Source organism: Passer domesticus, chromosome 1 (assembly GCF_036417665.1).
Source record: "Passer domesticus isolate bPasDom1 chromosome 1, bPasDom1.hap1, whole genome shotgun sequence".
Classification (NCBI taxonomy): Eukaryota; Metazoa; Chordata; class Aves; order Passeriformes; family Passeridae; genus Passer; species Passer domesticus.
Window position 1 is genome coordinate 90,966,788 of NC_087474.1, and position 20,656 is coordinate 90,987,443.

The 20,656-nt window shown below is 38.5% G+C and overlaps 1 protein-coding gene across 3 annotated transcripts; it reads left to right on the forward strand.

Moving 5' to 3' along the window:
- Nucleotides 1-33: 33 nt before the first annotated feature.
- On the forward strand, nucleotides 34-20,045 carry NSUN2 (NOP2/Sun RNA methyltransferase 2). 3 transcript variants are annotated; one of them, XM_064429084.1, is made up of 19 exons: nucleotides 34-225; nucleotides 310-467; nucleotides 634-738; nucleotides 844-949; nucleotides 1,560-1,631; nucleotides 4,211-4,295; nucleotides 5,084-5,276; nucleotides 5,659-5,733; nucleotides 6,823-6,953; nucleotides 9,984-10,057; nucleotides 13,034-13,164; nucleotides 13,729-13,825; nucleotides 14,925-15,100; nucleotides 15,596-15,688; nucleotides 16,081-16,216; nucleotides 17,442-17,522; nucleotides 17,742-17,880; nucleotides 18,806-18,845; nucleotides 19,489-20,045. In XM_064429084.1, the coding sequence occupies exons 1-19, from the start codon at nucleotides 151-153 to the stop codon at nucleotides 19,892-19,894; spliced, it is 2,373 nt and encodes a 790-aa protein (XP_064285154.1). In that variant the 5' UTR covers nucleotides 34-150; the 3' UTR covers nucleotides 19,895-20,045. The 3 variants fall into 3 exon arrangements, with proteins under 3 accessions (XP_064285154.1, XP_064285135.1, XP_064285143.1); XM_064429073.1 differs by having other exon boundaries at nucleotides 35-228; XM_064429065.1 differs by having other exon boundaries at nucleotides 34-467.
- Nucleotides 20,046-20,656: the final 611 nt, after the last annotated feature.

Genomic DNA, 20,656 nt, shown 5'->3' on the forward strand with positions numbered 1-20,656 from the left:
AAGCAGTGCCGGGAAAAGGCGGGGCCGCGCCTGCGCGCCGGGAGCACGCGGCAGCCGCGCGGTCCCTGCGGCCGGCCGGGAGTGGAGCGGGAGCGGCCGCCGTTCCTCACGGCGGGGCTGCTGGCGCGGCTCGGCCGCCGCCTGGCTGCCATGGGCCGCAGGGCGCGGGACCGCCGGCGGCAGCAGCAGCAGCAGCAGCAGGAGCGGGGCGGCGGCGGGGACCAGGCGGTGAGAGCCGGGCCGGGCGAGGTGGAGCGGGGCGGGGAGCGCCGGGGCCGCCGGGCTGACGGCAGCGGTGCTTTTCTTCAGGGCTGGGCCGGCGGCTACCCCGAGATCGTGAAGGAGAATGAGCTGTTCGAGCGGTACTACCGGGAGCTGGGCATCGTGCCCGCCGGAGAGTGGGACGCGTTCATGGCGGCGCTGCGGGAGCCGCTGCCCGCCACGCTGCGCATCACCGGCTACCGCAGGTACGGGCCGGGGGCTGCCGGCAGCGCCGCCGGAGCCGCCTGGAGCAGGGGGAGGTGTCCCGGCCGCGGCAGGGGGGTGGAAATACGCCGTCCTTAGGGCTCCTTCCAGCCCGAGCCGCTCTGTGATTCTCCATCCGGTGTTCCCCCGGGTGTCTCTCGCATGCAGCCACGCCAGAGAGATTCTCCACTGCTTGAAGGAAAAGTACTTCCGAGAGCTGCAGGACCTGGAGGTGGACGGCCAGAAAGTCGAGATGCCGCAGGCGCTGAGCTGGTGAGTGATCTGGAGGCGAGGTTAGGCATTCTGCATGTTCCCGGCAACCAGGCTGGCTCATCGGTCTCTTCTGCCTCTCTTCTTTTGACGTCTCTTTTCCCCCAGGTATCCTGAAGAGTTGGCCTGGCACACTAATTTGAGTAGAAAAATCTTACGCAAGTCCCCGCAACTGGAAAAGTTTCATCAGTTTCTGGTTAGCGAGACAGAATGTGTAAGTTTTGGATAGATCTTCATTTTTTTTCTCATCCTGAGCAATGTTTTATTGAAATACATTGTGAAAGATGGAGACTCTACCTTTTCTCTCAGAAGTTGAGTAGCCTGGAAAAATCTGGATTTTGTGGTGCAGTTGGCAGTGATGCATCCAATGATTCTGGTGCATAACTGCAGCTACAAATATTTGCCAAAACTAATAGCATTTTTTTGTTTTTGTTGGGGATGTTAAAATGAGTCCCTGTAAAATAATGAGATGCTGTTAGAAACCAAATGTTTAAACCTGGTCAAAAGTGCAGCATGGGCATGACAACATGTAACACTTAAGTGATGGATGTTTGTCACTTCGAGCTAGTTTCTCCTCTCTTTTGACCAGAAACTGCAGAATTAATAAAATTGGAGTAAATACGCAATTATGGGAAATTACAATTGGGTGAAATACTGTGATTTTTTTTTTTGTTAAATTCCAACAGAATTTATTCCTAAGTTTATAGTAGTGTGTTTCTGACTGCTTTCTTATTTTATTACATAGCAATTAAAAAGTTTTGTTGCAAAAGAAATGTGTTCTTTCATGGACTAAAAACAAATTTAATTTCTTTTTTCCTTTCAAGGGAAACATCAGTCGACAGGAGGCTGTTAGTATGATCCCACCTCTGCTACTTAATGTTAGCCCTCATCATAAGGTGAGTCTAGAATATAAGTCTAGTGTGCTGAAATCAGCTTAATTGACCTAAAAATCACAAAAGCAGCATCAGGGCTGATACTCAGTTCTGTTTTGTGCTGGTACATTTTATGCTTTCTGCACATCAACAGCAACACCCAGCTAATGTTCGGATTACAAAAACGCTATCAGAGGAACATCTGCTTTTTCAGCTGTGGGTAATACCCTGCAAGAAACAGGTCAAATTTAGGTAGTTGCATTGTCTTATTTTCAAAGTGTAAATGTGTTTAGCTGCATCTCAGTTATGTATTCTTGTTACAACCTGCTTTTAAAGTAAAGTAACTACTTTTAACTTTCTCTTTTCATCACACTGTGAACAGATGTAGTTTTTAAGATGCAAGTGATAATATTCCCTACCTCATAGATTTCACTCTATGCCTTTTGTAGGAGCTGAAAAATTCTACTCTATAAATAATCTGTTAGATGAAATATTTTGGGTGAGCTGAAACATGCTGTTGGTGATGGCTAAACACTGTAGGGTGCTAACTTTAACTGAAGTGTGTAAGGAATGCTCATGGTATTTTCTTAGGGCATGCCATAGGAATGAGGATATCTGGTAGCAAACTTTCTGTTCTAACTTTGTGATGTTTTCATACTCTCTGCTTGTGTGCAGACTGAATCTGTCAGGTGGCCTTACTCTCTTAATCTGTTAAATCAATGAGCTAGTTGTCTTGCTATCTCAAGCAGCCACGTTGTGTTCTTCTTTCTTAAATTTTCATGCTGTCTTAAATTTAATGTTTATCAAACTTCTCACATGTGTTTTAAAGACTAGTTTGTACACAGTTGTTTTTATATTAACAGTAATTAGCATCCATAACTTTCCACCTTTTTTTCTCCTACTTTCACCCCAACCCAGTGTATGACAGCTATGGCTGTTTTATAGGAAGCAAGGTCTTCTCATCTCTTTTCAGTGAATAGTAAATTGAAAGTCTCAGTCCTCATTTGTCACAGGTGTATTTTGACTTCTGTCTGGAATGAACAGGTGGTGAACACATTCATCTTAAAAAACACAAATTGTGGGGATATTTTTGCACACACCTTAACATTGTATATGATAAGCTAGCAGTTTATAGGCTTTACACTGCATGTTTAATTTTGGTGAGTATTGCAGCATTTTCCAGAAATATGTGTAAGATTTCATAAATCAGACTAAGAATAGGTTCTTTATCCTCTCTTGTGCCAAAACAGCAAATGTTTAATGATATAATGATGCCCTGACTTGTAATTTAGGGCCTTTCATGGTCCTTAGTGCCTTACTTAGGAGCTGCTTGTTATGACCAGAATTGCAGGTTACTTTTGCTTAACCAGCATGTTCTGTATGTATTACATCTAAGGTGCTGATTCCATTTTCTGCAAGGATAATGATAAAAAGGATAAAATTAGTGATTGTCAAATGTTCCCATAGCTGTGTTCATTTTTAATCTTTTTTTCCCATTTAGTTTTCCCCCACCATCAGTTAGCTGGACAGTTTTAGAGTGTGTTTAGCCTTGTGCATTCTTCATCATCTTTTGCATTATCTACAGAAGCAGAAAACAGTAGCATCACATCTCCTAATTTAAACAGCAGATCTGATACTGTCTTGCAGGGTTTGTTCCATGATGTGTTAGCACTGCTGTATGGCAGCATTTAGCACACATTCCCTGGAGCTCTCTGAGTTTTTCTGGGAGCTGTCTCCGGGTTTAGTCTTGTTCATGCAGGGGGCTTGCATGAGGATCTGAGCAGCTCATTCCCATCTTTTATCCTCTTGCACGATCTCAGCTGATTTTTACTGGAGCCAAAGTTCCAGGAGATAGACATATGTTTCTGAAAATCTGTAACTAGGCAGGAGGAAAGACTCTATACTTCCTTGCTTAAGAGAACAGATTGAGATGTCAGTTGTTTTGATGTGAAAGTGACTCTACCAATGACTCCATCACACTCCATCACATTCATTAGGAGGGAGACATACACTAGAATTCAGGTGTTGATGTCTCTGCTGTTATGTTCAGCTGCCTCAGGGCAGTTCAAACACTTCCCAAGTGGTTTTTCCAGGATCAAGAGGCAGGAGACCTATACTGCCCTGATTTTGTGCATTGAAATGTCGGTGTGTGTGGGGAGGGACAACAATTCATTTTTATAAAATTTGTATAAACTACTGTCTCTGATTAATTTATTAATAGTTTAAAGAAAAGTACTATTTGCTCTTGAATGTAACTTTGTCTTCAGTATGCGTGTATATGTAAAGTTGCAGATAACTTCGGTTGGAATTTTTTTGAACTGATAAAAGGATCATATCCCCAAATCTGTATTTGGGTTCCTGTTTCAAATCTTATTTCAGCTGATGTTTTTGTTCCCTACAAACTAAAGTCCTCTTTATATTTTCAACCTTTGAAGGTAAAGCATACAAAGAACAGGATTGTACTTTTTTTCTTTTCAAATTGGTGTTCAGAACAGTCATAATTCTACATATTCAAAAATACCTAATTTAAACAAGAACATAGTAAATTTTTCAAGTACTGAAAAAGTGTAAGACAGGAATTTAAAAAATTTTCTTGTTTGTAGATTCTAGATATGTGTGCTGCTCCTGGATCTAAGACTGCACAGCTCATTGAAATGTTGCATGCAGACATGAATGTTCCCTTTCCCAGTAAGTCTGGAAAACTAAAAACTTGTAACTTGGAATTTCTGCTTTTTCTTGTAGTGAATTGTTTTTCATGTCACAGATGAGTAGCTGCATTTATCTACACAGTGAATTCCCCAAGGGGTTGTTATGAAATTAAAGGTACCTATTTGAAACTTCACAGGCTTTCTTTGCTTGAAAAACAGACATGAATTATATGTATCTTTTCAGTTCAGATTGCAGTACATGTGATTAGAGCTTAATTTTTGTATATAAATCATGTTTACTTAGTAGATGGCAGCCCATGAGCCTCTGTGTTGTGTGGTATCCTGCAAACACTGGATTAAGCTGCTTTCGACTTGAAGAAATTGTCATATTTATCATTTTTGTAAGCTTCAGAATCTTTATTTTTGGTTAGATGCTCACAGAAAATACTGCCCCTTGACGCTGTAAAGTTGTAGAGAATGTGTGGATTCTTTCTGTATTGGACTGAAAATTTGCTGATGTAGAGATTGTCTTTGGTGGCAGTGGGGTTATTTTCTATTTTAGAGGTTTTCCTTTGAAAAGTTGAAGGGCCCTTGTGTCTTACTGCCACAGGATGAGAGCTAAAACTCTTGAGACAATGACACATCAGTTAACCTGCAATGTACTTTATTTTATGCTCAATAAGGGCTGCCCTATTCATGAGCAGTCTCTTAAGTAAAAATCTCTAGTGAAAGGTTTGCCTTATCTCTTTCAGAGATAAGGTAATAAACTATGTAAAATGATTTGTCTGTTGAATAGTTAAGCATTGTCCCACTATTTTATGTTCCCAGGCGGTTTTGTAATTGCCAATGATGTCGACAACAAGCGCTGCTATTTGCTGGTTCATCAGGCTAAGAGATTAAACAGTCCATGCATCATGGTGGTAAATCATGATGCCTCCAGCATTCCTAACCTTCAAATAGATGTTGATGGAAGAAAAGAGATCCTCTTCTATGACAGGATTTTATGTGATGTCCCCTGCAGGTACCTTGCATGTAAACTTCAATGCATGGATTTTATTGCTTTAAGTGCAGTGCTAAATTTTTTTATGCTACTGAATTGTGCCTTTTGACTAGGTTAGTTAGTTAGGATTTATAGTTTGGAATGCCTTTTCAGTGTGGGGATACAGAATCAAGGTGAATTTTTTCATTCCAAGTGGTCCTGTAATTTGATCAGTTGAAGGGCTTCAAGTTTTGACCTTAATATTCAGGACACTGAAATACAGAGAGAGTAAAGAAACAGAACCGTGTATGAGAACGAGTTACAAGGGAAGAGGGACTAGTATTTTTGGTGCTGCTGTAAGTGATTTTGATATGGAAAGAGTCTCAAACACAAATAATACAAATCTGTTGAACCTCTGTTGCAGTGGAGATGGAACCATGAGGAAAAACATTGATGTGTGGAAGAAATGGACGACACAAAACAGTTTGCAGCTCCATGGGTAAAAATGCTTATTGCACATCTGCACTTCTTTCATTTTTCTCTCCTTTTTCAGTATCTTTAACATCTGAATGCATTCACATGTTAATATATGATAAAGCAGAGACTAGGAAGAGTCATTTTTCTCTCAAATCAAGAGCTTAGTGCTATTGAGAAGAAGTGTAGGGTTTCAGATGTGAGGAGGGAAGCATGTGAATCTAAATTGCTTGTACTGTTACGTATAGTTGTCATTGAATTATTTATTGAATTGATTTAGACGTGATAGCTAATAAAATAGAATAAATCACTTGGCTGGCATTCTTAGCATTTAGGCAGGTAAAATACTGCTGGAAAATATAGTAAGTTATAAAATTTATTAGTGCTGTTTTAAAGTCTGTGGGATTCTAGAGATCATATACAAATAGTTTCAATTACCTGAGATGGATATATGTAAACTGATGGTGAATAAGTACTTAGCCTAGTGCAGGCACATGGTAAAATGTAGTAATTGAAAACAAAAAAACACAGAAAATTTTTCTGTGTATTTTTAACAAGCTGGGGATACCTTGGTTACTGTGACTCAGCTGACCTATGACTTCTTTGCAACTTATTCATTATTGCAGGTTTCATTTTAGTTGGAGGTATGCAGGTAGGGCCTAAACTCATGGTCCAGCTCTGTCATACCTTTCTCAGAAGGCCACTGCTGGTTAAGCTGTGTTGTCCATAATATTTGTAATAGTCAGATTACTCCTTGTTTTAACTGGATTTCTGAGAAGAATCATTTTCGGGTGTTATTTTTCTAGAGTACTTCATAATAAAACTGATTGGGCACTAGAAAGAACAAAACAGAATGTTATGTTCAAAGTTATGCTGTGTTAGTGTTAATGTTTGACTTCATTGTTGCTTTAATTTAATGGGTGTCGTTGTGAGTATGTCTGCAGTACAGACTGCACTAGGCTGAATTAGTTCAACACTGACTATAATTTGTGTACTGCTGACAGCTGTAGAACTCCCCAGGTGCTGGCTTAGTCCATGGAGAGCTGTGTGTCTGCAGTAAAGCTTTTTGTGGGTTCCTGAATGATAGCTGGCTAGATCAATCATGTTCTGTTAGATTGCAGTTGAGAATTGCAACCCGTGGTGTTGAGCAGCTGGCAGAAGGTGGGAGAATGGTGTATTCCACGTGCTCCTTGAATCCCATCGAAAATGAAGCTGTGATCGCATCTCTGCTGGAAAAGAGTCAAGGTGAGAATGTAAGCTTGAACAGAGTAGGGAAGGAGTAGGGAAGTCTTTATTATTTTTTTTCCTCAGCCCAAAAAAGTCTATGTGTATGATGGTACTAGTGATAATCTTAGTGTGGGTAATGTGCTGCTAGTTTGCACAACTCTGGAAATCTTTTTGTACCAATAGGATTTCATTAATGTTGCTATGAGCAGTCTTCTTAAATGGGAGTGAATCAGCTGCAAATACAAAACCTAAAGTGTTGTGTTAATGATGCAGAAGACATTTCTACAGATCAGTGGCATTCAGTCTGTGTTATCTGGCTCCCACTAACTGCTTTCACTGGTTGGAATCCATGTCTGACATCTGTAATTCCTTTGGAAAACTCAGTGTGGAACACTGCTGCTGTGCACTGTAGGAGTAAAAAGCCCAGAGTGTAGTTAAGCAATTAGAGCAAAGTAATTGTACACCAGTAGGTGGGAGTCACTGACACCTTTAGCATCCTTTGCCCCACATTTTGACATGCTTGGATTTTTAATGTGCTTTAACTCACAGGGGGTTTTTGCATTTTTGGCTTGCATGTGAAGGCTGAGGTTACAAGAGGTGGAAAAACTTAAGATGAACTGGGAGGCTGCACTGCATCACTTAGTGATAGTAGGGTTCAGTAGCCCATTTAGTAGCTGGTGTATACTGTTTTTTTCTGAATCAATAACCTGAAATTTGGAAACATCTAATTGGATTTGGCATGAAAAGTTCCACAGACCTTTTAAGGTTTTACAGAGCAGAAGCAGCTCTATTGCTCCTGGAGCTGCACTTACTCTGGAAGTCGGTAGCCTGTTTTTGTGTAATGTTTGCTTTGTGCCAGTAGCTATTCTGGCCCCAAATTATGCATGAAATTTCATTTTCTTAGAAACAGCACTTTAACTAAAGTACTTGCAGGTTCATGAGGAATTGACTATGTAATTTCTACTCCCACTCTTCTGTGCACTGGGGCAGCTTCATCTTATGTCATGTGTGCAGTTTTGATCACTTCAATATAAGAAAGTCATTAAGCTATTAGGGAGCATGCAAAGGAGGGCAACAAAGATGATAAAGGGTCTACAGGAAAAGCCTGATGATGAGTGGCTGAGGTAACTTTTCTGTTCAGCCTGGAGGAGATTGAGGGGAGACTCATTGCAGTCTGAAACTTCCTCATGAAGGGAAGAGGAAGGGCAGGTGACCAGTGACAGGACCCATGGGAATGACCTGAAGTTGTGTCAGGGGAGGTTTAGATTGGATATCAGGCAAAGGGTTTTCACCCAGAGGGTGGCTGGAACAGGCTCCCAAGGGAAGTGGTCACAGCGCCAGTCTGACAGAGTTCAAGAAGCTTTTGGACAGTGCTCTCAGGCAACAGGGTGTGACTCTTGGGGTGTCCTGCACTGGGCCAGAGTTGGACCTGATGATCTTGGTGGGTCCCTTCCAACTCCGCTTATCCTGTGAAAGGACACTTTTGTTTAGAAGTAGTTTCTTTGATAATCATAGACACATTTCCAGTATATTACAGTGTGCTTGGCTTATTGAAGGCCATAGTAAGCAAGCATTAATTTTAACAGTGACAAGATTGGAAAGAATTAAGATCTTGTTGGGATAAGAACACAAAGCAGTAAGATGTGGAGGCCAGCAATTGCATCACCTGTGGGAAATTCAATACTTTAAAGGAAGGACTGGCTATGATGTTCAGATCTAGTCTCTGCCCAGTGGAGGTATTTTGAGGCATACTTGAAGGCTGTGATGTGTCCCAGCGAGATAAATGTTACCCTTGGAACTTGAACACAGGTGTAGTTTAAGAAGATAGTCATAAAGAGACAGTGCAGTGGTCTGCAAGGGGTGTTGTACCTCAAGAATTAGTCCAGATCAGTCCAGAAGGTTTGTTGGTAGTTTCTAGCAGTGTTACCTTGCTGAAGCAGACCTGTGAAGGAGATGAGAGATTGCTTTCCCCATACGCATGAAGGAGTAGGGAGAGAAGGCCTTTTTGTACCATGTAGCAAGTATTGGAAACTGTAGCACTTCTGACAGACTCTTCAGTGCCTGATAAGTCTGTTGTAGTCTTGAGACATCAGCTGAAGTCATGCTGTAGGGAGGCAGGAATATTCAAAGGATGGATGCAAAACATCAAGTGTAATCACATTTGAGATGTCATTTTTGAATTTTTCTATGAATTCATGTATCTCCTTTTCATTTATTTAAAAGATTTGCTTAAGCTGTCACTGTAAGAGTAAATGGTTGTAGTCATATAGAACAGGTTGACAAATTGTGTACATCATGAGGAAAAGCCTACCTGACTGTTAAATAACTTAAATATTTAGAATCACAGAAAAGCAATGTTAAAAGTTATTCTTTTCTAGGGAGATCACCTATTTAAGCAGTAAATTTTTATATAATTCCTTCTGGACTTTGGGCAGCTTGAAGATTTTATCCAGTAAATTAAGCTATAACCTGTTGATGTTTCTTGTAGTAATTTGACATATTTTAGGCACATAGTCTTTGGTCATGTTAGTGTTAAACAGTTTGGAATTTTCCTTTCCATTTAAAAAATAACAATTTCTCTTTTCTCTCTCACTGGAATATATTGAGATTGTAAGTCCTTGAAATTAGAATATTGTAGGCATTTCAGAAGGCTTAGTTATACCAAAAGTTATTCCCTGAAAAATACTTAATCAGTGTAGTAAATCCAAATACTGAGTAAATGAGAATAAGAACTTCAGTGATTCCATTGCTGGAAACACTGATGTTTAATGATGTAAGTTGTAGAGTATTTCTCTGTAGCTGCTACAAAACTATCTAACCATTATATTTTGGGTATTTTATGATCTTACATAGTTACACTAACAAAGGTGAGAAGAACTGTTAATAATAAGAGGTAGAAGTTGTGTAGCATTTTATTTCTTGAAAGCTTTAAAAAGTACTATTCATAAAACGGCTTAAAACTTTAAGGAAAACTATTTTTATAAAAGTGAATTGACAACATAACTCTTAAATTCTGTTTTCAAAATGTTTATGTTCTTGGGATTTCAGGTGCCTTAGAACTTGCTGATGTCTCTTCTGAGTTACCAGGTTTGAAGAGAATGCCAGGAATTACAAAATGGAAGGTACTTAACTTGATATTTTTGTAAAGTTCTTGGTCTGTGGTAGTGTTAAATTAGGGACATTCTGAAGCGTAACATTTCACCAAATTAGGGTGAGCTGCATTAATGGCAGTGATTTGATGTTTAGGGGAGAGAGCTAAGCTGGAAGTCTTTGGGAGGGTAGGTTCTTTTCCCCACATCTGCTTTCCCCTTACCTCTAGGTTTCTTTCCTATGCCTCCTATACTTTCTTGCTACAATTCCCTATTCCGTTTCATGTATGTGGCCTGTAGATGGCAACATAATTTCAGCCACTTCTAATGTTAGCCATCCATCTCTGTCTGTGAACAGAGATGGCTCTGTGAATGTTAGATTCTGCAGTTCTTCAGCTGGTCCATTTTATTTCATTTGGAAGTAAAAGCTGTGAAACTGTTTCTGCAAATAAGCTTTAAAGCTTGCAGTGATGTGACTAATGCTAGAATAGTAATAGAATCCTATATTTTGTTCCAGGCCTTAAATTATTTCAGTTCTGGAAACAAACTACTAGGGAGGGGCAAAAGACCCAAAGCTGCTTCAGTTTCCTGTCAAGAAAAGTAGAAGGCCATCCTGGTAGTGGGGAAAGATACTGATTAAATTTTAGTTAGGAGTGTGTGCCTTTGCAATGCCATTGGGTCTTCTGTCTTACCATCTCACTAGTCTCTTGCAATGCCAGGTAGGTTTATGCCTGTGTACAGGCTAATGAACAAGATGTAGGCAATAAAGGTTTGTGTATATTCTGCCACTGGAAATGTAGCTTAGAAACAAGTTGATTTCTTTCTTCTTACAGTTCCTAAAGTTTACACTGTATACTTGTACCTGAAGAATAAATGTAGTGCATAACTGTGGCTCTGTGATCTTAATTTTACCTTTTCTTGGTACTCCATAAAGGCACTATATATATTTTTATGTAACGATCACTAAGGGTATATTCTATTCCCTGTAGCATCTGTTTCTCTGTTTGCAGTTGAAATATAAATCTCCCTAACAGGTTTTAAAAACTAGTCTGATGAAATGTGTTCAAAGTTTGCTAGGTTTTCTTCAGACCTGGTTTGCTGCTACTGTATATTTTCATGCCTTGCTGGCTAGCATGTCACTGTGGATGGATTTGCTTACTTTGGTGCTGTTTTTACTTTGTGTAGTCTTTTGTTCCCTGGTGCAGCATTTGTTTTCTAGGAGCTCTGTGACTGCATTGAATATTCCTGAACATCAGTTGACTGTAAATCTCTGGAAACAGCAAAAACAAAAATAAGGTTTTGTTCAAGGGACACTTGGGTGCTTGGAAATAGCATTCAGTACTCCCTCCTTAAGCCAGATGATGAGTGAACTCCAATGAATTATTTTAGGCTTGAAGGAAGACACCTTTTTAACTCCAGATTTGGTCATCTGTTCCTGCAACACTTTTACTCTTCCTTCTGCTCTAACAGGTGGTCAGTAAAATGTGCAATAGAGAAGAGTTCAGAGTGTTCTTTGGTGCTTTGTCATTCTGCCAGTCACACCAACTTACCAGTGAGTGAAAAAACTGAACAGCACAAGACTCATAGGCAGTTTTTCTGGCAGTTTTTAGGTAAAACCTAAATAGTTGGGGTTTTCTTAGGCTTTGGTTATTTATCAGTCCTGTTGTTGGTTTTTCTCAAGCTTGAGTCATGACTTCCAAAGAAGAGCGGTTCAGAAGTGCAGTCTATCTTGTCTCCATCTAGCACTATGAAATGTAGCATATTTTGACTTGAAATACTAATTCTGAAAGTACAGTAATTTCTATTTCAGGAAATGTAGAAAGGCACAAGGTGTGATCTGATCAGTGTCTGAGAAGTGCCAGACTTCATGATGCTGAAATCTGCATTCCAAAGTTCTTAGTGAAATTGTAGTCTAGATAAATGTTACATTTCAGTTTCCACTAGAACACTTGATTAAACTTTCAAGACAATCACAGTGAGATGCATGAAACCACTTCACCATATTTGCCAGTCCTGAAGCTGCCATCACTGCAACTGCTTTACTTTGTTGCCTTAACAACAAAAATGGGCCTTCATTCCAGTGATTAATTTTATGAATTTGCACTGTGCATCCCCATTTGGGACCCATCTTACAACTTTAGCATCCAGTATAAAAGCAGGCATCTAGAGCTCTGAAATCAAGTTTTCCTGCCTTATTTTTTCACTTCGGTATCCTTGCTTGAAGAGCATTCAGAATGCCTTCCTGTAAGAGTTGTGGCTCTAACCTTCTGCTTGTATCTTGAGTGTCCATCAAAAGCTTTGACCCTTAGCCAGACTGAGGTGATGTTATGTCTACACAGTGTCTTAGAGCAGATCTGTAGATTTGTTCTTAGTTCTAAGTAAAGGTACAGATGCTAGAAAATTCATGGGGATGTTTCTTCAGCAACAATCTACAAACACATCTGTCAGTGACCTGTGTCATGCAGCTTTCTGCCTGTCAAGCTGTTGTGTTGCACTCTTGCATATTTCTTATGTAATGAAATTGGGATTCTTCAATTCTGATCTTTACTAGACTGCAGTAGCTCTTTTACCTTGGATACTGCTTGGAAGCTGCCTATAACACAATGTTTCACAGCCAGTCTCACGGGGAAAAAAGGAGTAGCGTATCTTAAATCTGATATCTCACTGATCTTACATATTTCACCACTGTCCTTCCACTGGATTGTGGTGGTTCACATGTTTTAGCAGGTTAACAGAGATCTCTGTAGTTGATTCAGCTTTGACTACACTTTGACTATATGCTTTTTTTTTTTAAGCATATGAAGTGGAGCAAAGAGCTGCAGCTGGCAAGAATCTCCTGCTCTGAAGCGCACACATACAATGCACAAAGAAACAATACACTTTAAAGAACTTAATTTTCTGTACCAGAAAATTACTTCTTTATTTGGTGTCTGAATCTTGGTTTTCAACTATTTTAATTAAAAATTGTAACCTATATTCTTCACTGAATTTATATTGAACACTTTGAAGGTAATGCTGAAAGATGGACAGTGGTTTGAGGAGTGGAAAGATGTGCCTTCAAATAGACAAACACAAATACGTCCTACCATGTTTCCAGTGAAAGATGAAGAGAAGCTAAAGGCAATGAATCTGGAGCGCTGGTAAGTTTTCCCAGAGTAGATCTTGTGAGGATTTGATGTAACATGTATGGTTGTGGGCAAATTATAATTAGGTCAGATTAGGAATGTGTAGTCTGAGTATATTTTGATTGCTTCATATGTAATGGCAGTAATATTTTAACTCCAGTGAATCAGGAGAAATTACTGCAAGTTGCGTAAGAGGAGTAAATGCTCACATGAAAAGGTCAAATTCTTTTCATCCAATAGAGATAAACAGTCAAAATTACTGAGAAAGTATGCAAAACTTTAACATATTAACAGTGTGACTTACTTGCTTTTAAAAGCTTTCCACAGCTATTCTAAAAATATTATTTAGAAATGAGTCATTAAAGCTCAAATGTGAACGGTGAATGAATGTGTTAGTTGATGGGAGTAATTTTGCCAGAATGCTCTATTTAGATTCTCTTTCTAGTTTGATAAATCTGCACAATCCTACTAGGAACAGTTACCTCATCCTGGAAGTAAAAAATATGGGCCTTCTGGTATTTTGTGATTCTGAATGCAGCTATGAATGTGCTGCAACATTTTTTTTTCTTTTCTCTCTAGTCTTAGGATATTGCCACATCACCAGAACACAGGTGGCTTCTTTGTGGCTGTCTTAATAAAAAAGTCTCCAATGCCATGGAATAAACGTCAGCCTAAGGTAACTTCTTTTAAATTATCTAAAATATAAATTACTAATGATGTTTCAGGATTTTTTTAAGTTTGCACATAATAGAAGACATACTATGACTGTTCTGTATCTGCCCTTCAGTGTGTCAATTAAAAATAAATTCCTAAATCCATTAAGTACTTTAAAAAACCATGAAAACTTTTAGAATAGAAGAAAAAAAAAAAGAAAGGGGATTTTGAAATGGTAGTAAAATAACAAGCTAAATCTTGACCCTAAAATTAAGGCTCTAAAAGAATTACAGAAGCAGATTATATTGGATAGCTAAAGCTGTCACTTCCTTCAGCTGTGTGTGGTCCTCGGCTAAAAAGCTTTTTTCTGCAGTGTTGTAAGCTAATTCTGATGTCAGTTTATCTCACTCTGTGGCTGGTTCCTCAGGAGTGATTCACTAGCAGATTAGCAGATCAGCAGCACGGGGAATGGATGTAAAACTGTTTGGAGCAGCAGCTTCAGCCATCTGACTTTAATCCATTTGTTGTCAATTGTCTTTAAAATCCTGTCAACAGGGTTTTAAGTTGATGTGATTTATTTGATCGCTTAGATTATTGTGTCTGTGAGTACTTCTGTTGTGAATCCCTTTTAGGTGTTTATTTGATTTGCTTCATTAGAACAATTTAGGAGTAAAATGTATGTGGCAATAGGGAAGAAGCATTTATTCAGAAGTAAGCACCCTCCAAATAGTTTATGATGTTCTAAGTTAAAACGTAGCACTCTTACAGAAGGTGTGCAGCAGCAGGATGCATGTGTCACTCACTTTGAGTGTTAGGAGGAAAACAGCAGATCCTCTTTTAAAATAGTCTTCTCTGAGTACTTGAACATGATTTTGTAGATGGTACAAAAATAGCTTTCTTGGGGCAGTTGATATGAAACTGTCCAGATCAGTACTGGAGGTAAATGCAATTTATAGTGGTATCCTGATCTAGTAATCAGATTAACTCCCTGAATGGATCTGTTTAAGCACTTGCATACAAATTGACAGGAATTAAGCACATACAAAGAGAAAACATAGGTGCCTTCTGTTACAAGTTGGATACTACTTTTGCTTTTTTGAAAATACTATAATTTGAAATAGGTTCATCAGAAATTACCACAAAGAACAGGAGATACTGAAGTGACAGCAGCTAATTCAGGTAATGGTTCTGACTGTATTATTGAAGAACCAACACTTGCTGAAAATGAAGAGTCTAAGAAAATGCAAGAATTGCAGAATTTGGACACTGAGCAGAGTAAAAAGGAAGGAGTATGTGGGTAAGTCCATGTCTAAGTATTTGTCCTCTGACAGCTCTGCAATTGCTCAGTATTCTGTAGTTCTTTTGTAATTTAGAAGTCAATAAAAAAATTAATTCATTCAGTTTTCTTGCATTTCCATGTTTTCTGTCTTGTCAGCAAGTTTGGAAAATAACCAGTTTTCTTACTAGCATTTGTTAAGTCTGTTAATACTTTCTTCTCTGTTAAGGGAAAAAATACTTTCAGAAGTTGGAAGATCTGTATTGCCTTCACAATCATTGTATCAGAAATCTCTGTTTACTTGTTTTTGTGCACTCTGTTTCCAAGCACTGCTTCACTTCCTTATTTTAACAAGTTAAATTGTATATAGTGTTAGTGAACCACAAGAAAATGCCAATATTCTCTTTGGCATACTGTTGCAATAAGCCGAGTGTTGACTAAATGAACTGAATATACTGATTTTAAAGCAAGTGAAATTTTAGTGAAATTGACAATGCAATGTTATTTCCTTTTTAGACCACCGCCATCTAAAAAAATGAAGTTGTTTGGTTTTAAAGAAGACCCCTTTGTGTTTCTCCCTGAAGATGATCCATTGTTCCTTCCTATCCAGTAAGAAAAAAGATGTGTCTGTTTTGGCAGTAAGATTCCTGTTAGTTCAGGGATGTTAGTAGTTCAAGTTCAGTTCATTACAAAGCATAGGTCTCGTTGGTCTTGCATGACAGCTTTTGCCTGACTTTGCACCAGGGCCCCCTCTCCTCAACACTTAAATACTTAAATGAAAATAGCCAACTAGAGTTTGCACTGGAAACTTTCCAGTGTGTCTCAGTGTCTATAACAGCTTGTCTTTTCTGATGTCATGCAGCTTAGAAAGTCTAATCTTTGTGTTCTGAAGCCAAAGTGCTAAGTGTTTGCAGAGATAGCTGGAGGAAATGGGCTAAAACATGCATTTTGAGTATGTGATTTTATTGCTCAGTTAATCAAAACAAGTATTATGGCCACAGGAAGTTTTACGCGTTGGACCCATCATTTCCCAAGATGAATTTACTGACTCGAACTCAAGAAGGAAAAAAGAGGCAGCTGTACATGGTTTCTAAGGAGCTAAGGAATGTGCTTCTGAACAATAGTGAGAAGATGAAGGTATGGTTCATAAGCATCAGTGTGTATCTCCTTGAACTTGCCAAGTGTACTGTTTACATAGAGGATTAGCCCTCTGACAGGCTATATTTTTTTTTAAGTCTAGATTAATGTTTTCCTCTCTGTCCCTCCTGTGTTAGAGATGAAAAGTTGACTCTGAGAGGTAAATAACAGTCTCTGAGATGAAAACATTTTTGGTGGATGAAAGAGCACTTAAAAGTAGAGAGAGGTAATATTTAAAAGTAGAGAGAGAGAATATATAACTCTCGTGTGTGTGCCAGCATTTTTGTGTAGTCTTCAGGTAACTTTACATGTTTACATTTATGATGTTGTATTTATCACCCCCTTAATTATAAAAGTATTAAGAGCTTTGAAAGCCAACCAAAAAGATAAGTTCAGCTGAATTATTTGCTGTCTGTGTTACATAGGGACATTGTTTCAAAGTAATTTTAAAAATTAAACATTTTGAAAGTTCATTAAGCTGAGTGATAATAGGATAATAAGTAGTTTTTGTGAATTAGAGGGAATTTTTTTTATGATTCCCTGTGGAAAATATCTTGCAAATGCTAAAGATTTGTCTCAAAAGTCATTGTGTAATTTAGGTTTGAATGAGGCAGTCCAGCTTCCTTCCTACATGAAACAGAGTTGACTTCAAAGCTAGATCAGATACATTCTGGGGCCTCATTCAGTCAAATCTTGAAAATTTTAGAGGATATTCAGTACATCTTTGCAACAGATCTTTAAGATGGATAAACAATTATTCTTTTATCCCCTATGCAGGAAATGGCTACATAATTTACAAAATTTTAAGAAACTGGTGCTTTATATTGGGTAGTGAGACTTTGAGTACCACAAAGGATAGGTAGTGTCCAAATAGTATTCACTTGTACATTTTTGAAATCTAGTCCTTGATTGACTTTCCCAGAATCACACAGAAAATTCTTACTCAGACTAAAATTAAAATTAGATATTAGTAGTTTCTTGCCCTCTTTTTAAAACTGCACTTCCTCACACTGTTCAGTTTTCAATATGGAAAGGAGTAAAAAGCATTTTATGTTGAGGGAGCACCACATTTTTATAGCAGGAGTTCCTTTTTCCCCTGAATGAGTTTTCACATTTATTCAGTTCAAATGAACTTTTAGTCGAAGAGTCGAGGAAAAACAAGTTCAGAGTGGCAATTTAGAATTTATGCCCCCTACTGATGTTTATTGGCTTTTTGTGTTTGCAGGTTATCAACACAGGGATAAAAGTCTGGTCTCGCAACAGTGACGGTGACCAGTTTGGATGTGCATTCAGATTAGCACAAGAGGTAATTGCATAGCACTGTGTTCTCAAAGGAGAGACTTTGGTTTCCTCGAGAGCCTGTAAGACAGCTGGCATTAACTTTGTCAGATTAATGGTAATTTGTATTTCCAGTACGGTTTAATTTTTTTTTCTGGTATTAGGTAAAGTGCATACTGTTTTTAACATTTTTCCTTCAGAAATCAGTGGTTTAATTTTTAAATAATTGTCTTTATTTCTTAAACAGGGCATTTATACTCTGTACCCATTCATTCATGCAAGGATTATAAATGTTGGCATAGAAGATGTCAAAATTCTGCTAACCCAGGAAAATCCATTCTTAAGTAAATTTAGCAGTGAAACACAGAAGAAAGTCAAAGATATGGGTAAGCCTGCTAATTTTGCTGTCACAAAATTATTTTTCTTCTTTGTACAGAAGGCTATAAAATCCTGTAGCATAAACTGTGTTTGCTAAAAATTTGGACTAAATTTATCTTAAATACATTTGTTAGGTAAGTAAGCATTACTTAAAGCCATTGTGCTGCTAGAAATTTTAGTCCTTTCTGATTGCAGCCTCCAAGGTTTTTGAGCTTTAGAGAACAGAAGAGTTGCCAGACTTACGACTTCTGCAAAGCAGTGCTGTGAGGCAGCATTTAAAATATTGGATGAACAAAGATTTTATATGTGCTTCTGGTTTTTCTGCTTGTTAATGCTCCAGATGAAATTGCTTTTCATCTGCAATTGCTTGTCATGACCTTATGTACCAAATATAGTTACTCAGATTTGATATTCTTAAATATGGGGAGTGATGTCTACTCCTGTTAAACTTTTAATTTCCTCCTCACTGGATGCTTAAAGATATGAAAATTCGTTTTCCGCCTTTTGTTATTGTTTTATTTCCAATTCCTTGCTGATCCTTGTACTTCCATGTTTGATGAGACAAAATGGGAAGAAAAAATGTTTTGAAGTTTGGTCTGGCATACTCTTACATTCGTTTTAATTAAAAGTTTCTTGCTAGATTGATTGAGTTAATCCACCGTGTGGATTTTGTATTTTAATTTGTTTGTTTGGGATTTTGGAGGAGCCACTGTTGGCAATCGCATCTGTGACTATGTAAATACTTTGGTTTGAAACAAAAAAGGAATAAAATCTGGTATTGTCGTAGTTCAGTGTACTGATGTGGGTAACTGCTAACCATGTCATGCTCTGGGTTTGTCTAAAACCTTGTTTTCTTGAATATCTTCAGATTGCACTCATTGTATCATTGTACCAAGTAACACATGTTTTGTTTTTGTTCCCCCTTCCCTGTAGCAATGGGAAGTATAGTTCTGAAGTACGACCCAGACCCTGAGTAAGTAGATGTGTTGCTTTCCATTTATGCACTTCTAAGACCTGGACAAGAATTTATTTTCACTCAGCAAAAACAGAAGTAGGCATAGAGATGAAGTGAGGGAAACAGTAAAGCCATACAGGATACAGAGAATAAGACAGGAAAAGAAGCTGTCTTGTCTGTGAATTCTTAAAACAAGTGTAGAATTTAGCTTCATAAAGGAGAGCTGGTAGTTGTGCCAGAGATCAACAGATCACTGCATGTGATTTATTTGTTTGTTTCCCTGTAAAGTTCAACATTTGGAATGGAAAAAGTTTTTATTGTTCCTTTTTGTGGACAAAATAACTTTTGTGAACAAAACTCGAGATTTTTCTGAATGTAAACTTTCATTTTTGCTGTTCCTTGTATTAGTTTTCAACCCAGAGCCATAAAATTATTTTGGTTGCTGCAGAAACTTATTAGCATTGATTTCTAGGGCTTTGGCTTGCTTGTTTGCTTGTAGACAAGCAGGTGCCTGTTTAGGTGTTGAAGTTAAGGACTTTCGTCTTCTGTGAATAGTTACAAAATGCATTCAGTGTTAGAACTGAATTAGTGTATGGCTGTAAAATGAAGTTTTCAAGATGAACTTTCTCATAATTGACTGAACTTCACTGTTTGTTTGTAGAAAACCTCATGATCTTCAGTGTCCAATAGTGCTGTGTGGTTGGCAAGGGAAGACATCACTGCGTGCCTTTGTGCCCAAGAATGAGAGACTCCATTACCTGAGGATGATGGGAGTTGAAGTGTTTAAAGCAAAGAGGAAAGAGGAGGAATTGGAAAACAAAACTGAGGAAGAAGTTCAACACAGACTCCTGCAGTCAGAGGAAAGAATGGATGTGGAAGATAAAGAACATGATTTAGTCACAAAAATGGAAGCAGAAATAGGTCAAGAGTCTTCCAAGAGTCCTGTCAAAAGCAATGCTATGGAAATAGAAAATAAAATTGAGGATTTAGATCACTCTAGTAAAAATGCCAACACTCATGTAAGCCAGGAAGGCAAAGACACGGATGCGAGTAATGTGAAAGATTAGGTTTCTTACTGTATGCTTGGCAGCTTCCATGAGGCTCACATCCAGACTTTTGCTTTTAGCATGAAACTGTATTTTAAAATTTGGTCAGAATGGGATGGTCTTCTTTTAAATTTTCACCTATTTTATATTTTAAATGAAAGCTATAAAGAGATTTCCCTTCAAGTGTGTCTTCTTTTCACCATTTTAAACTCCTTTTTATTGGTGGGTTTGTGTCTTGCTGGCAACAGAGCAGGCACCAGTGAAATCTCAAGTTTGTATTTTTAATGGAACAATGGTATGCACAAATGCACTGCACATGTGTAACTGGTCAAAAATTCCTTCAGAAGAAAAGCACATAGATTCCAAAAACATTTTTTCTCCCATGATTGCTTACCCCACCTGCCACCTGATCTGGTTACTTACTGTTGATGCCTGCAGGTTCCTTAAAGGGTAAGAGAATCGGTGTATCCATACAAGGGCACATACAGGATATCTGACTGACAGCCTGGTGCATGGTTATTCGGAATAAAACCATGTCCAGCATCCTGGGAAAAAAAAAGCAGAATGCACTTTATCAGTCACTGATGTCTGAGGCTCTTCTTCAGAGTGATTAATTGCTTGACAGACCCAGCTAGTAAATACTGTTAGCTAGAGCTTTAGGTGTGCTGAGTGTGCCTCAGACTCCTGTCTTGAAATGTGCCTGGGAAGAGTCTGTGACTGTCACTCAAATCTGCTGTGGTCATCTCTTCCTCTGTCAGTTCTAGTGGGACTCATCTCTGATTT

Coding starts and splice junctions, on each gene's coding strand:
- NSUN2 (XM_064429065.1), top strand. CDS start 151: ATGGGCCGCAGGGCGCGGGACCGCCGGCGGCAGCAGCAGCAGCAGCAG. Junction 13,165..13,728: donor GCAATGAATCTGGAGCGCTG/GTAAGTTTTCCC, acceptor TTTTCTCTCTAG/TCTTAGGATATTGCCACATC. Junction 18,846..19,488: donor AAGTACGACCCAGACCCTGA/GTAAGTAGATGT, acceptor GTTTGTTTGTAG/AAAACCTCATGATCTTCAGT.